Below are 17,798 nucleotides of genomic sequence, written 5' to 3' on the forward strand. Positions count from 1 at the left end.
TGAAGGATCACAATGGTTACTTAAGGATTTAATGCAGAGTAATTAAAAACACTTTTCTCCTTAATATGTTTTAATCTTACTATATACAGATTAAGCCCAATGACAAGCTACTATACAACAGCATGTTAAAAAACATATTTATTTTACACTATGTACAATCAGGAACATATTTAAAAGCATTGTCAATTAAAATAAATGAAGACCATAAATCACAATTTAGTTTGTTCTTTGTGTATATACTCACATTAAAATATAAAGAACATATACCAAAAAAGAGCCAAAAGTGTGCATTTTTCTAAAACTTGGTATATACATATTCCACTGGGAAAAAAGCAATCAAAAATGACTTTAACCAAAACTAAGTTCCTGTGATGTGTAGTAACCATTATATTGTTTATATGAGGTAGTAACTAAATTATTTTGGCCAAGTGTTAATACTCTAAATCAAAAGAAACATGAAAATGATGATAAAATAAGGCCAACAAAAGTAAAAATTCCACTAGAAATTTGAACTGATTCCCTCTATGGAATGTTATAGTTCTTCAAAGTGATTATATGAAATGTTTAGTGTGGACTCTTTGATAATGCTAACATACTCTGTGCATATTGTAACTCAGACAAACTGCAGTGCTATATCACGGTACCGCTATTCTGTGATTCAAAAATTTTTCAAAGGTATTCTTTTTAAGCAGAGACAAGCAATCTTATAGGATTCTCCTGAAATATAAAAAAGACCAGTTACTACAACAAGGGATTAATTGGTTTGTTTCACATAGAAAACAATCCAAATACATTTATAAAAGGTGTTGTGGAGCCAAATGCATATTGACAATGTCACAGCTTACTTTTGTGACTTAATACATCACATATCAATACTCTGTGCAAATATAAACACACCAGTGTACTTGCATTAAAATTAAAAACAAGATTATAAAATGATTACAGCCTCCATTACAATTTTAAAAGTTACAAGATTTATCTTCATATTACTAAATTACATATAATAAAAATACAATAGTGTTAAAGGTACGGTTTCATTGCCAGCATCCCATTTTGTAATATAGCCACACCCAAGAATATACTCAAGAATTCTTAAAATATTAATCCCAATTGCCTTTTCAACATTTACATCTGTACAGATAAGACACTTACTTGTACATCTCATAAAAGTACATTATCTACATAAATTCTTAGTGTGTGTCTTCAGCAATATGAAGTTTCACAGAAAAATACTGCCTATATGTACAAAGATTACATAACAATGAATTAAGCACTTGTGTGGTTCAATATGCTAAATATATCCATACCACTTAAAACAAAAAATTGCCCCATCTTGTCTCATGCCACAATAAATTACAAGGAACTGAAGCCAGGTAACCGCGCTTTTGCAGCTTCAAGCGTCCGATCATGCTGCAGTGGTAGTGTTCTTTCTTCCTGGGTTCACTGTCAGAGCACGCTTCTCAGTAACTGTTTTCATGACCCGCCAGGATGTACAAATTGCTATTTGCTGTGGGGTTATCGGTTGGCCTACTTTCCAAAACCACGACCCTAAAATAGTAAACAAACCCATAAAAAACATGTAACATACATTTGAATCAGTTCTAATGAGGTGGATGAAACTGGAGCCTATTATACAGAGTGAAGTAAGCCAGAAAGAAAAACACCAATACAGTATACTAACGCATATATATGGAATTTAGAAAGATGGTAACAATAACCCTGTGTACGAGACAGCAAAAGAGACACTGATGTATAGAAGTCTTATGGACTCTGTGGGAGAGGGAGAGGGTGGGAAGATTTGGGAGAATGGCATTGAAACATGTAAAATATCATGTATGAAATGAGTTGCCAGTCCAGGTTCGATGCACGATACTGGATGCTTGGGGCTGGTGCACTGGGACGACCCAGAGGGATGGAATGGGGAGGGAGGAGGGAGGAGGGTTCAGGATGGGGAACACATGTAAACCTGTGGCGGATTCATTTTGATATTTGGCAAATCTAATACAGTTATGTAAAGTTTAAAAATAAAATAAAATTAAAAAAAAAAAAAAAAAAAAAAAAAAAACATGTAACAAAACAAAGTTATTCTTACAAACTAAAGAAAATTTTCCCACTGCTTCTTCATGATATGCCTCTAATAAATGCTGCTTATTTGCTATGTGGGCAGAAATCATTTGCAAATCACTATGATTAAAGAGGCAGTTCTAGCTCTGGGAAGTAATTTTGCTGCCCACCACTCTCTTCTAAGCCAGTGTTGTTCTAAGAGCCAGAGGGGGTAAAACCTATAACTAGGAATAAGTAGGGGGAACTTAATTTTTATTATGAATTCTAAAAACAATGTGTAGTTCAAGAGTTAGAAAATAAATCAAAATAGAACCAGATCCTATTTGGTCCTATAACTAAAAACTTTTCTGTTTGCTAGCATATGGTATTTCCTCTCTTGTGTTGTAAATCATATTTGAGGTATTATGTTTAATGCAAAACTAGTACTGACAACATCTATGTATTCCTGTTACTTGGAAGATCAGGCTCATTGTCAAAGGCTTCATAACTTTCTGTGAATACTTATAGCATGAAAATATAATCTTGAATATATTACTGCAGAAATTCCAATTCTCTTGAAAAATAAACTAGTTTTATGCTGGATTTATAAAATATGTTTAGAACTATGTATTTAATACAACCACTTTTCCTACCTGTCAGATCCAAGTAGTCTGAAAATTCTTGTGCTATCTGAAATTTCTTGTGTTACCTGTTCAATGAAAATACCAATTTAACTTCTGAAATGAAAGATACAGAATTTTATATGGGCATTTAATTTATAACTCTATAGAAAAGAAATAAAATTCCCAAGATGGAAACGGAACCCCTGTATGACCATTAACTTTCTCAAGTCAGCGCACAGGTATGTCCACTTGTTAGTCTAGGAAAAATATGGATTATTTTGAATCAATCATAAAACATGGAAGTAGTAAACGGAATATAGGCTCCCAGGGAAAAATTTAAAAGCAAAGCACCTAGTCCACTTTATTTATCAGAAACCTCTTATCAGTTACCCTAATGCTGACAGCAAGGCTCTCGCAGCAGTAAGGCCCTCATATCTGGTCCTTCCACTTAAAAGGCTGCAGTGTAGTGTGACGGGCCAAACTCATGATTCCAGTTTTAATCCGAGTTCTCCCACCTACTAGCAGTGACAACTGCAAAAGGTATGTAACTTGTTGGAAGTGGTTTATCTTCTGCCAAAAGGGAGAGACAGTATCTACCTTTCAGTGGTATCTTGCATATTCCTGTAAGTTATAGTGGGTTTAATGCTTAGTTAAGGAAATGCTCAGTAGATAACAATTCTCTTTCCCATTTCTTTCCTAGTCTCCTGAAATAATATTTTCTGATGGCATACATCTTGAAAGAAGTCCTCAGTGTGACCAAGTACCAATTGGGGAGTTAAGAATAAGTCTACAGGAGAAAGATAAACCCATTGTTTATTGCTTATTAAATGCAAAACATTCCCAATTATAATGGCAGTAGCCGCCCCCAAAATCTGGTAGGCTGAAAAAAACAATTTGATTTTGAAAATAAAATTATTCTGGAAACAGCAGTGATTCTTGACTTCTTTTGTAACTCAGCATGCCTGAAGGATCTAACATGCTCACTTCAATAGTAGCAGTTCATCATCACTGATTGTCAATGTATTTTGGGATTTGCCTACTTAAAGGATAGACCATTTTTGGAGGGGTTGTATTTAGTAAGGGGTATCTAAGCAGTCTGAAAAAGTGCCTCAGGATATTTTGGGACAAACTAATTTTTTTTAAACCATTCTCTTCTATCCAGCTTACGATGCTTTTCTTTCTCTGTCTGGTGTTTATTAGCTGTTGACGATTCTTATCTCTAGGTTCCATTCCCTCAGGTGATTAAAAAAAAAATCTTCCTGAGAGGTGAGCCCTCTTGTGGGAGTAACTCTTGGAAACATACTGGTAGTCACCTTTCTTGAATACGTACTATAGGCTAGGCATTATGCCAAGCACATTACTTATTTCCTTTCTTTTAGCAACCCTATGAGGTAGTACTATACTGTTATCCTCAATTCACAGATGAAGAAATACAGGCAAAGAGAAGTTAAGTGAAGCGCCAAGGTCACACAGTTACTGAAGAGGAAAACTGAGACTGAACCCCAGGATCTTCTCTGAAACCCACACTCATGATCATTCTACCAGTACTGTTTACTGGTCAGGAGAAATGTTCTGAGCTTAACACGTAACAGTTTAAAACACAAATAAGCTATTTTCTTACTCAAGGCACCTAATGTTTTCCTTTCCCTCCAATGCTCAAGTAGAAGTCTTACTATTGAGACTGGCGTGGGGTTACTGAAAGAACTCAGGATGATTTTACTTGCCTGTAATATTTTAAGGGACAAGTACCAAGTCTTGCTCATGTTATAACACCAGCACTTTCTGGTATAAATGATGAACTGAATTGAATACGTCGTATGCTGTTGCTGCTGCTAAGTTGCTTCAGTCATGTCTGACTCTGGATTCTCCATGCAAGAACACTGGAGTGGGTTGCCATTTCCTTCTCCAATGCATGAAAGTTAAGAGTCAAAGTGAAGTCGCTCAGTCGTGTCCGACTCTTAGCGACCCCATGGACTGCAGCCTACCAGGCTCCTCCGTCCATGGGATTTTCCAGGCAAAAGTACTGGAGTGGGGTGCCATTGCCTTCTCTGGAATACGTTGTATGACTTAGAGTTAAATTAAGGAAGGAAGGATAACGAGATAAGGGTACCAGAAATAGGAGGCAAGTTGACTTCCAGGGAAACCCTTTACCTGGAGCCTACACTGGTCGTTTTTCTGATATACAAAGTAGGAAAGGTGCTTCAGGGGCAGAGCGAGCCCGCATCTGCACTCCTGCTCCAGGTGACGTTCTGGGAAAGCTGAAAGAATATCAGAGCTGGCTCACTTTTAGCAGTATTTAGCAAGCTCCTGTGCTGAATATAAGGGTGCTTATCTGGAAGCACATAAAATAACACACTGAACTTGTCTGACTTAATGGACAGAGAGAGGGGGCTATAAAGTATGCGCTCTTGAATTTATCACTGAATTGAATACAGAAAATGTAACATTTCGTTGCACCAATCAGGAATTTTCCAAAGTTAAAGAAAACTCTGTGATGTAGAATTTGCCAATGCTTCAGGACTATTTAATGGTTCTAATTTTTAAAAAGATCACTTACCTCATTAGATCTAAAACTTCTACCTTGCATTCCATGTTTCCAGAAAGCCAGCACACTGTCCTGTAGGCAAACTAACAGGCAAGAACAGCTGAGTTACTGTTAATAGTACAAAAGTCCAACCAATAAGCAGCACTTCACCCCTCTTTCTACAATATTTCAATTAATAACTGTTACTCATTACAGATTTATAATGGCATCTTTACCACACCACATACTACATAGTATAAACTAAACAGCATAAATACTTTATTGAACTGACTCATATTTTGGTAAGAAAAAGAAAATTCACTGAAATTTTTTTTTGCTTTAGGAAGTTTTGTTTTGTAAAAATATTTGAAACATATAGAAAAATAGGAGAATGACATAAAAACACATGTATCTACCATTTAACACTTAAATCCTAACATTTCCCCATATTTGTTCTTTGTTTTAAATAAAAATGAATACTGCCAGCATCCCTATATGCTCCTCCTCTACTTCCATTCCAACCCTTCCTTCCTCCCTCCCTGAGATAACCACCTTACGGATTTGGTATCTGTTGTTCTCATGCATATTTTTACTATTAGAACACAGTGAGTTCACATGATCAGTGAACTTTATATTGTATGTTTCCAACTTTCATATATTTAGTGTGAGGAACCAAACGATGTTTCTAATTTTTTTTGTTATTACAAACAATGCTGCAATAAACACTCTTGTGCATGTGTGCATACTAAGCCATTTCAGTTGTGTCCGACTCTGCCAGGATCCTCTGTCCATGGGATTCTCCAGGCAAGAACACTGGAGTGGGTTGCCATGCCCTCTGCCTGGGGGTCTTTCCAACCCAGGGATGGAAGCCATGTCTCTTATGCTTCCTGCACTGGCTGGCAGGTTCTTTACCACTAGCACCATCTGGGAAGCCCTAAACGTTCTTGTACCTCTCCCTACATACGTGTGCAAAATTGTCTCTGGAGTGGATACCTAGAAATAGAATTACTGGGATATGTGCCTTCTAAAAATTCTAGTTTTGCTTTCTGTACTTAAATATTTAATATATATTCTGGTGTATATTCAGTGAATATTCTTAATTTGTTTCCTGCAGATAACGAACTGTACTGGCATCATTTGTTGAACCAAACATCATTTCCCCACTGACATATGATATAAATATCCAATTACATGTAGGTCTACTTCTGAGCCTTCTGTTCCATTCTTCCATTTATCCCTGTGTTGATCCCACACTGTCTTAATCACTATGGCTTCACAGTAAGTTTCAATATCAAGCAGGGCAAGTGTTCATCAAAATTTATTTTACTATTCTTGGCCTTTGGCTTATCCTTATGAATTTTCAGATCAGCTTATCAAGCAGCACAAGAATACCTTAATGGGTTTTTTTTTTTTTTAACTGCAAATGCATTGCATGTGTGGATTAATTTGTGAACTAACATCTTTCCCATATTAAGTCTTCCTATACATCAACACAGTGTAGCTCATTTGTTCAAATCTTCTTTTATGCTTTTAAAAGATAACTTCAAATTTCCTAGATAATGATCTTACACATGTTTGACTACATTTATTCCTATGCATCTTACTGGCATGTCAGAAAGCTCTCCATCTATTTTATTCATATCTAGCAATTTTGAATTTTCTTATTGGTTCTAATAGTTTAGAGTTGTATATTCTAGTAGATAATCATACCATCAGCAAAAAAAGATATTTTGCTTATTTCTTTCTAATCCTCACAGTTCCCTTTTCATAGTCTAATGAGACTATGTTGTAATATGATGATAGCAAACCTCCTTATCTCATTATCCAGTTTAATGGGAATCAGTTTAACCATTAAACGATATTTTTAATAAGCTGTACTAGATGAAGGACATTTCCTTCTACTGATAATTTCTAAAAAGTTGTCTTTTTAAAAAACCAAGAATGACTTAGATTTTACCAAATGCTTTTTGTGCATCTACTGAAGAGTTATGTAACTTTCGGCTTTCAATGTGCTATACATAAATAAATTTTCTGCTGCTGAACTACCTTTGCTTTTCTGAGATAAAGTCTACTGTTTGATGATATGGAATTCTATTTGCTAGTATTTTATATAAAATTTCCAAAATCTGTTTTCATGAGATTGGGAAACTTTGTTTTCTGTATAATTTAATTGATTTCACTATCAACAGTGCTAAATGAGTTTGAGCAAGCTCCGGGAGTTGGTGATGGACAGGGAAGCTTGGTGTGCTGTAGTCCTTGGGGTCACAAAGAGTTGGACATGATTGAGCGACTGAACTGAAGTGAGTGTTACTGATTTATTCTGCATTCCTTTCTTGTCTACAGTCTGAAGCAGTTGGTATATAGGACAGGGACTATTCCTTCTTTTAATAGTGGATAAAAATCCCCTATAAAGCCACCAGGCCTTATGTGGGGAGTCTTAATTAGTAGGTGCTTCAAACAACATGCCTGGCTCTGGGTCCCCATTTTCGGTGGGACACCGCTAGTTTTCTTTACCACTCATGAGGGCTTATCACTTTGAGTTTCTGATTTTTTGCCCTTTTTTTTTTGACCCGGCCATGTGTTTTTAAGTATGGATTCCATTTGAACATTTTGAGCAGATGTCCCTCAAAACTGACTTATTATCATCAGTGTCTGCTTGTTGGAGAGACGCATTCTAATTGGGAGAAAGATTAAAAATAGGACCAAGAATAAGACAAATGAACTATCTGCCCTTGGGCCTTACCTTCTGCTAATGCATATACATGCAAGGATCTTTACTGATAAAGAACTCCAGAAAAACCAGTGTACAGCTAAATTAACTGCCATTCATATTCATCAGCATTCTCTCTATTATGGTCATTTTACCTTATTTTTCCTGAATGCAATCATTTTAGAATACTGATTCTGTAAGAAATCTTTTTCCAGAAAAAATTCTTATCAAGCATAATGTAAAAATAGCAAGAAGGAAATTCCATATACTTAAGGATCTGTGATCAGTAGACACAACAGCAAAAATAATAGATTATACTAAATTGTAAAGCACTTACTGGGAAACCCTACAGGAGTCTCAAGAAAATGGAAATTCATAACTAGGTTATGTGTTGGGGGCCGGTGTGAGGCACTCCGCCCATGGCAAAGGTCATGAGGAAGGAGGCTCGACATACGCAAAGGTGGGATCGAGCCTCAGGAGTCCCCCTGGAAATCCTTGAGCATCTACCCCCATAACCAGAGCCTGCCTACTTTACTACTTTGTGCTCTCACCTACACCTCTGACTTTATGGGGGGCTGTCCCCCACCACCTCTTTCGGAGAAGGAGTTAACTTAGAGTTCCAGTTAATAATAATTCCTGGGCATGACAGGACTCCTGTTTCAACTTACAAACTCCTCTGAAGGTTCTCTAGCCTGCCTGACAGGCTTGTCCGGCCACATGTGATTGCTCACAGCCTCCCAACTGTGAGAGGCATGAGATGCTTTAAACCTTCTAAAAACAGGTTCCTTAGAAAAGTTAGAAAACTATTAGTATAAGTATAATGGGGCTGATTAGAAATTGTATTGGTGGAGGGTTTTTCATTTGTTGAGCCAATGCTTGTTGCTAAGTCTCCATATCCCCTGCCCTTACACACATTAATGAATATATAGAAGAAATAAGTATTAACCTTTGATATTAATCACATTAGACCTTAGGCTAAGTAAATTCTTTCCTTAACTAAAACCCACTACACCCTCACCCTATAGGAATGTAACTTTATTTGGGTGGCATCTGTTTTAAGAATAATCACTCCTGGAGAAATAAGTGTTGACTGACTGCTGTCACAAGGAGAGGGTCATAAATTGTCAGCAGGCCCCCCTGGCCAGAAGATGATGTAACACCCCTAAGACCTCTGTATACATTTGTGTGAAGCACCTGACTTTATTTATTTTTTTTTAAATTTTATTTTATTTTTAAACTTTACATAATTGTATTAGTTTTGCCAAATATCAAAATGAATCCGCCACAGGTATACATGTGTTCCCCATCCTAAACCCTCCTCCTTCCTCCTTCCCCATTCCATCCCTCTGGGTCGTCCTAGTGCACCAGCCCCAAGCATCCAGTATCGTGCATCGAACCTGGACTGGCAACTCGTTTCATACATGATATTTTACATGTTTCAATGCCATTCTCCCAAATCTTCCCACCCTCTCCCTCTCTCAGTGAAGTAAGCCAGAAAGAAAAACACCAATACAGTATACTAATGCATATATATGGAATTTAGAAAGATGGTAACAATAACCCTGTGTACGAGACAGCAAAAGAGACACTGATGTATAGAACAGTCTTATGGACTCTGTGAGAGAGCACCTGACTTTAATAAAAGTCAGGACTGCTGTCCCCGCGTGACTTTTGTATAACATCTCAGTGTATAAAAACAGACTCTGGAAAATAAAGAATTGGGATCAGTTCCTCGAAATACTGGTCTCCCCATGTCTTTCTCCCTCTCAAACTCTGGCTGAGTCTCCATCTGGAGCACGGAACCCGCCATGCTTACTAATTATGCCTGGGCTTCTAAGATCCGACTGGGGAGGCCTCAGTGTCTCCTCTCCTTTGGGAGAACGGAAGGACGCCTGCGGCCTACATAAGTGGTGCAAGCTTCTTGTCTTGAAGTTTTATTGGTCTCCCGCGTAAACCAAGCTACTCAGCCTCTTTTCTCCACTGAATTTTCCTACTGAGCTATTCTCATTCTATTACTCTTTATATCTTTGATGAATATTTAGATTAAGTCGCCGAAGCCGTCTCCCCTTCGAATACCCTGGATCAGCTGGGGCTGGACCCCGGCAGTTATGAATAACAATATTTAGTTACTTATTTTGAAAATGCCCAACCTGTAGGGAAGATGACATTATTTACTGATTATATCAAAGTTGTTAAACTATTTTAGGGAATATGTAAAAGCAAAGACTGATACCTCATATTCATTATATCCTATATTAAAAAAAATGAGTCCTTAGTAATATATTTTTATAATTTCAAACAACTATTGGACAAATTATTCTAAGCAGCTGATAATGCAATAAAACAAGAAACACAAAACTCTGACTTACCTATTGATTCAATCTGGAAATCAAAAGTGAGTTCAGATGATAATTTTCTGCTAGATTTTAATCTTCCTTGGAGATTTACTATTTTTATACAACCTATAATGGAAAAAAAGTCACTTAGAAACTAAGATAAAAGAAATCTTATTAAGATAAAGACATTCATAAACAAAAACTTACAGTCCAAGCATACAAGAATGGTATCTCTCTCCAGCTGCGTTACATGAGTAACACTCGTCTGTGGGGTATCTACAACACAAACAAACTTGATAAAACTTACAGGAAACAGTAATATTTAAAGCACAGAGACATTAAAAAAAGAATTCTGAATATAACTGAATTTGAAATAGATATATATTTTTGGTCATACACATGCAGCAGTTGACTCAGATGGGTTTGGGTTCAAACTCTGATACAAGAGCTAAACTGAGTGAGTGCTTAATGGAGGGTTAGCTATTGTCATTACTGCCGGTAACGCACTATCCTATTCATATGTGAGGTTCATATGTGAGATCTATATTATGGCAATGATTAATTTTGGATTTTAAGCGCAGAAGGCCAAGGGCTGTGCTTCGTAAATCATTATATGTGGTGCCTAGCACATGCAATAAATATTTACTGAATGAATGAATCAGAAAGTTAATCACTTTGAATACAAATGAGTTAAAAAAATACTGACATATTTTGAGAAGTATGAAGCACCATAAAAATGCAGAGGCATTATTTTTATAATAATGATTTATCCAAGTTCTAACAAACCTAAAATATTTAAATGATTTAGTTTTCCAGGAAGTGAGATGTAATATATCCTAGACTTTGTATGAATATCAAAGCTAAAACTGTTGAGCTATTGGCCTTGTTTCTGGAGAGTGGTTCTGAAGTCTAGTCTATCAGTCTAGTTTTTTACTTTCCATAGTATTTAGAATCCTAATAAATCCAAGGGCAGCTGTAGTTCAGACTTTCACACATATTCTGTGACTAGCCAGGGTTAAGAAGGATATGGAACAGGCCTCCTATAAATCAGGCCAACCAGATCTTTGTAACTCTTACACATTTGGTGAAAATTAGTCAAGAAGCCAGTCTAGCATTACTAGATAGAAAGCCAGGAAAATGAGATTTACAAATGGCTTATAATAATTAGTTTCCAAACACTGAAGGTATCTGGAGGCCTACTGATGTCCAGCTGCCGCCTCCAGATATTATTTAAATGGGGGTATGTGTGTGTGACTTGATGTATCAAGAGTGTTAAAATCTTCTCAAGTGGATTCTACTATGCAGCAGAGTTTAGGAAACCACAGCTTATAATTTCAGCTCATACAAAACCTTAAACATACTTTCACCCTCTTACTCAACCTCATCATCTCAAAAGCAGAAATGAATTATATCTGTTGTATTTAACTTCTAATAAAGGGATTTCATTATGCTAAGATAAGCGATCCAAAGTTCCTGGATGGAAGGTACAAAACTCTTGTGTCAGGAAATGAGAGGCCCTTCATTAAACAATTAGTAGAAAAGGATTTAAAATTAAAACAGTTGGGAGAAATAAGACAACTGAAATTCACTAAATAAAATATTAGTCAACCAACAATAGAAGGGAAGAAATTAGAAAGCAGGAGTTAACTCCATGTCTGAAAGGGTAGATACTGTCTAAAAAGGGAGAATTTAACAAGAGAATGTGAGGAAGCCAAAGAGAAGCCCCATATTGTTGCCAAGGGCTGGCCATGCTTTCTTTCAATGGAAAGCTCTCCAAGTTCCCTGGGCTTCAGCAGCCATGAGACTGTCTTTAGATTTCTGTTGAATGTGTCTAAATGTGTGATCCTTTTTTTTTTTTTTCCAATGCCAAAAACCTCAGTCTCTTAATTTTTTTCCTTTAGTGAACACTCTTTCAGGCTTCCAACAAATTCCTGACTAATCAATATTTGTTGGCAAGTTGGATCTTTAACACTTCTCTAAGTTGTCAAAGACTGAGCAAAGGGCCTTCGCAAGACCTTTAAAAATTACCTTCAAAAATGGCCACGCCTATTTTATAGCAAAACATTGTACACTGTCCTTTTTTAGGCAAAAACACAAAAGGAGCTTCATAACAAACACAGTGTTTTAAAAACAAAGATAAAAAGACCTTTAAGGTCATTTTTTTTTAAGGGTAACAGTTTAATCAGATTAATTTACCACAAAACCCAAGTTTTGCCAATGTGTATGGATTGTAACAATGCAACTGAGGGTTTCAAACTATCATCAAATTTCTGTTAAAAACTCATTAATTGGAGATGTTATTTCCTAAGGTACAAGCTATGAAGGAAGAATGTGCTACAACTGGGAAATGTAGATCAAAATTTAGGAAATATATAAAAGAATTATTTTCAAGCACCCTCAAACACTTTGGAGGTGCTTTACTATTTACTTAATATTTTGTATCCTAATTACAAATGATTAAAAATATTTATTAAAGTTACCAGGTAGTACCTGTGCATCAATTACAAAGATATACTGGAAAATATACTTAATGCAGCTTTTCCTCTTTAGATAAATCAGGTTTTCTATTAGCCTCTTGATGAAGGTGAAAAAGCAGAGTAAAAAAGCTGGCTTAAAACTCAACATTCAAAAAACTAAGATCATGGCATATGGTCTTATCACTTTATGGCAAATAGATGGGGAAAACGTGCAAACAGTGTCAGATTTCATTTTTTTGGGCTCTAAAATCAGTGTGGACCGTGACTGTAGCCATGAACTTAAAAGATGCTTGCTCCTTGGAAGAATAGCTGTGGCAAACCTAGACAGTGTCTTAAAAAGCAGAGACATCATTTTGCTGACAAAGGTCCATGTAGTCAAAGCTATGGTTTTTCCAGCGGTCATGTATAAAATGTGAGAGCTGGACCATAAAGAAGGCTGAGCGCTGAATAACTGATGCTTTTGAACTGAGGTGCTGGAGGAGAATCTTGAGAGTCCCTTGGACAGCAAGGAGATCAAACCAGCTCATCCTAAAGGAAATCAACCCTGAATACTCATTGGAAGGACTGATGCTGAAGCTCCAACACTTTGGCCACCTGATGCAAAGAGTCGACTCATTAGAATAGACCCTTATGCTGGGAAAAACTGAGGGCAAGAGAACGGGCGACAAAGGATGAGATGGTTGGATGGCGTCACTGACTCAATGGACATGAGTTTGAGGAAACTCAGGGAGGTAAGTGATGGACAGAGAAGGCTGGTGTGCTGCAGTTCACGGGGTCGCAAACAGTCGGATACGACTTGCACTACCAACAAGGTTTGTGTGTATATATATATATATGTGGTTCTCCACGTATGGTCCCTGTAGTAACATCATCAACATCCTGGGAACTTACACATTGAAAATCTCAGGCCTCACCCAGATCTACTGAATGAAAAACTTGGGGGTTGGACCCAGCCAAGTGATTCTGACACACACTCAAGTCTGGGAGACACCAGAATGTTTTAAATGTGTCAAACAAATTAGCTATTTCAAAGCAAGTCACCTTCTCTTTTTCCAGTTCAGTAAGTTACTCAAGACTGGATTTTTATGCACTGTACTTGCCTGATGAAAGATACAGTAAATTTATTACTTACAAAACCAGTCTATGCACTGGCCTTAATAATGAAATAAAAACCACAAACCTGATTCTGTAAACCACGAAGAGGTAGAATTTGGATTGACTGTTTCAAATCGAACCACCTGGTTGAAGTCTCTCCCTTTACTGACACCAACACAGACTAAAGGGTACTCCTGCTCAGGAACCACCAGCATCTCAAACATTCTAAGTGGGCATGGTATAGGAAAATCTATGTGCTGGAAAAAAACAAAATATATTACAAAAGGAAAACAAAAGCCAAACAATTTCATGGGAATGCCATTAAGAATGTTTGGTTTTATGAAAATACATAACAGAGTACTCTCTACTACAAAGACTGCTTCTTCTCACAGAAACTCAGGGTATGCAGAAAAAGTCCAAATTATGAAGCATCTTATAAATATTTTAGGTTCAGCACTGTAATTTTTAAGTTAAATACTACACATTTTAGCATCAGAATTGGAAACAGATCCAGCAACTGCATGGCTGGTCTGAGAGTCCCCCCACCTCCACCCTTTGAGGCAGAGTCTCTTGTTTGCTAATTGGACACTGCGCTTCAGTAATATTCCTCTGCCTTCTTATCCAACTGAGCAAACATGGGTGAGAAAACTGAAATGCCAATTAGCAAGAGACATTCCTTTTATAAGTGTGGACAGGAAAAAAAAAAAAAAAAACCCACAAAAGAAATTAGCCCTGTATTTCAAGTGATTCTATTCGATAAATTACCTTAATTACAATGTAACTGATTTTCATTATACATAAGCTTAAAATTATTTTTATTTTGCTACAAAGAGATGAAATTCACATTCTGAAACTCTGGAAAAATAGCAAACATTCACTTCGTTAGTAATCAGGGGGAAAAAAAATCAAGGTAACTATACACATCCACCAGAAGAACGAGAATAATAAGGGTTACTCAGAGAAAAGTGGACAAATGCTCGTAGCACTTATGGTGGCAGAACAAACTGGTGCAACCGCAGTGGTTAACTACGTCACTTATTAACGGGTGTGACCGCAGTGGTTAACTACGTCACTTATTAACGGGTACGACCGCAGTGGTTAACTACATCACTTATCAATGCCAAAGATATGCATCTCTTAGAACCCTGAAATAACACTCCAGTTATACCACCTACAGAACATGACTGTATACGCACACAGGAGCCATGTGCAAAAGTATACACACGTTTCATTGCTAAGAATAACAAAAAAACTGCAAGTAACCCAAATGCCTAAAACAGATAAAATGATGACAGTTTCACACAATCAGAAATTAGAGTGCAATCGAAATGAACAAACTATGGCTACATCCAACAAGCACACAAACACAGTGCTGCACAAAAGAAGTCAGGCCCAAATGAATATGATTCCACTTCCATACTGCTGAAACATTAGGTAAAATGCTAATGTTTAGGGGTACGTGCTATGGTAAAAATGGAAAATATGGGAGCTGATTTGTAGGGGGGGGGTGCCATGAGGAGCTCTGGGGTGCTGGCAATGTTCTTCCTTACAATAAAAAGGTTTTTTAAAAATATATTAGTCTTACACATATTTTATTAGGGCTACTTATAATTTATTTTTGTTGCTCCTATAAATGGGCTGTTTTCATTATATTTCCCAATGGCTACTGTTAGTATCTTTAAAAGCTACTGAAATTGATATTTTTTAATTCTGTAGTTTACTTATAAATTCTAAAAAAAATAAATTATAGAGAAAATAAACAGGTGAAATGGGGCTACCACAAGCAATTGCCTTAAAGTGTCAGAAGATGCAGTGTGATCCTCAGACTGGCAGGTGAAACTCTGCCCACACCTGTTGTTCCCACATTGCTCCTTCCCCGAAACTGCCTAAGTGCCTCCATCCCAGAGCTCCAGACATGCCTTCAACAAACACCCTATGCCCATGCTCGCTGGGAGCATCCCTACGACCTGGGGATGTGCTTTGGATAAAATCTGCCCTATTTTTAATAAAGCAAAACATTTAAAATAATTATCTTTGAAATGTGGAAACAGCAGTAGGACAGGAAGAAAACAGTGCTTCTGTATTTTTTCCTCAGTAAATTAGAAAACCAACAGATTGTGACTACTTCTACTTAGCTTCCAATAATATCTAAACAATATGTATAAGTCACTAGCAGAACAGCGTTCCCATAAAATAGTTTTAAAACCAGTCGCTACTGATGATAGTCCTTGAGGGAAATAACTATCTTTTACTCATTTTTTTCTTTTAAAATTAATTTTTTATTGAAGGATAATTGCTTTACAGAATTTTGTTGTTTCCTGTCAAACCTCAACACAAATCAGCCATAGGTATACATATATCCCCTCCCTTTTGAATCTTCCTCCCATCTCCTTCCCCATCCCACTCCTCAAGGTTGATACAGAGCCCCTGTTTGAGCTTCCTGAGCCATACGGCAAATTCCCATTGGCTATCTATTTTACATATGGTAATGTAAGTTTCCATGTTACTCTTTCTATACATCTCACCCTCTCCTCCCCTCTCCCCACGTCCATAAGTCTATTCTCTATGTCTGTTTCTCCACTGCTGCCCTCTAAATAAGTTCTTCAGTACCATTCTTCTAGATTCTGTATATATGTGTTAGAATATGATATTTCTCTTCTTTTTCTGACTCACTTCATTCTGTATAATAGGTTCTAGGTTTATCCACCTCATCAGAACTGACTCAAATGTGTTCCTTTTATGCCTGAGTAATATTCCAATGTGTAGATCAGTCCTGGGTGTTCTTTGGAAGGGAGGATGCTAAAGCTGAAACTCCAGTACTTTGGCCACCTCATGTGAAGAATTGACTCATTGGAAAAGACTCTGATGCTGGGAGGGATTGGGGGCAGGAGGAGAAGGGGACGACAGAGGATGAGATGGCTGGATGGCATCACCGACTCGATGGACATGAGTTTGAGTGAACTCTGGGAGCTGGTGAGGGACAGGGAGGCCTGGCGCGCTGCAATTCATGGGGTTGCAAAGAGTTGGACACGACTGAGGAACTGAACTGAACTGAACTGATATGTACCATAACTTCTTTATCCATTCATCTGTCTATGGACAGCTAGGCTGCTTCCATGTTCTAGCTATGGTAAACAGTGCTGCAATGAACAATGGTATACATGTGTCTTTTTCAACCCTGGTTTCCTCAGGGTATATGCCTAGGAGTGGGATTGCTGGGTCATATGATGGTTTTACTCCTAGTTTTTTAAGGAATCTCCATATTGTCTTCCACAATGGCTCTATCAATTTACATTCCCACCAACAGTGCAAGAGCGTTCCCTTTTCTCCACACCCTCTCTCTTACTCATTTTTATCTGTCTAATTAAATAGCACTGTACCTGATTTGTAATAAGTACATGAATATCTGCTTCAATTTATGACTTTTATTTATATTGAAAATAAAACAGTGTAGTGAAGTAAAAACTTAGAAAATGTCATGAAGGCATGTAAAGAGTAGAAAGAGATCTAACTTTAGTATAGGTTCAGAGGAAAACAAAGAATGGAGAAGAAAAAAAAAGAAAATGTCATGAAGACATGTAAAGAGTAGAAAGAGATCTAACTTTAGTATAGGTTCAGAGGAAAACAAAGAATGGAGAAGAAAAAAAAAGAAAATGTCATGAAGAGTAAGAGTACAGAAAACATAAGAATGTTTTTGAATACATCTGTTAAGACTTATAGTATAGAAACATCATAAATACTGTTTGAGATAATATCAAATATAGAAACAAAATACACTCAAGAGAAATCTCAAAGCAGAGAGACAAAGAAAGGAGAATTGGGTTTAGATGAAGGACAGTAAAGAAGTGCATGTTGCTCAGGGAGTTTAAGGAAAGTGGGAAGAGTGACAAGTCTTAGAGGAGGCCTACAAGTAGAACTGTATGTAAGGCTAACATCCTAGAATCCTGGCAATAGGCCTCGTCAGTCAGCACCAAGCTCCCTGGTACCCAG

General features: G+C 37.1%; 1 protein-coding gene across 6 annotated transcripts in view; it reads right to left on the reverse strand.

Annotated features, from left to right (window-relative positions):
- Nucleotides 1–17,798, reverse strand: part of MAP4K3 (mitogen-activated protein kinase kinase kinase kinase 3) — a 185,985-nt gene continuing 168,187 nt past the window's right edge. For all 6 annotated transcript variants that reach the window (XM_025260905.3, XM_025260904.3, XM_006071208.4 and 3 more), the window contains 6 exons: nt 13,894–14,065; nt 10,444–10,512; nt 10,270–10,362; nt 5,224–5,294; nt 2,697–2,752; nt 1–1,548 (listed from right to left, as the gene is read on the reverse strand). In XM_025260905.3, the coding sequence (XP_025116690.1) occupies nt 1,461–1,548; nt 2,697–2,752; nt 5,224–5,294; nt 10,270–10,362; nt 10,444–10,512; nt 13,894–14,065 (549 nt within the window). In that variant the 3' untranslated portion in view covers nt 1–1,460. The remainder of the gene's footprint in view (nt 1,549–2,696; nt 2,753–5,223; nt 5,295–10,269; nt 10,363–10,443; nt 10,513–13,893; nt 14,066–17,798) is intronic.

The sequence above is a fragment of the Bubalus bubalis genome, chromosome 12 (assembly GCF_019923935.1).
Source record: "Bubalus bubalis isolate 160015118507 breed Murrah chromosome 12, NDDB_SH_1, whole genome shotgun sequence".
Taxonomy (NCBI): Eukaryota; Metazoa; Chordata; class Mammalia; order Artiodactyla; family Bovidae; genus Bubalus; species Bubalus bubalis.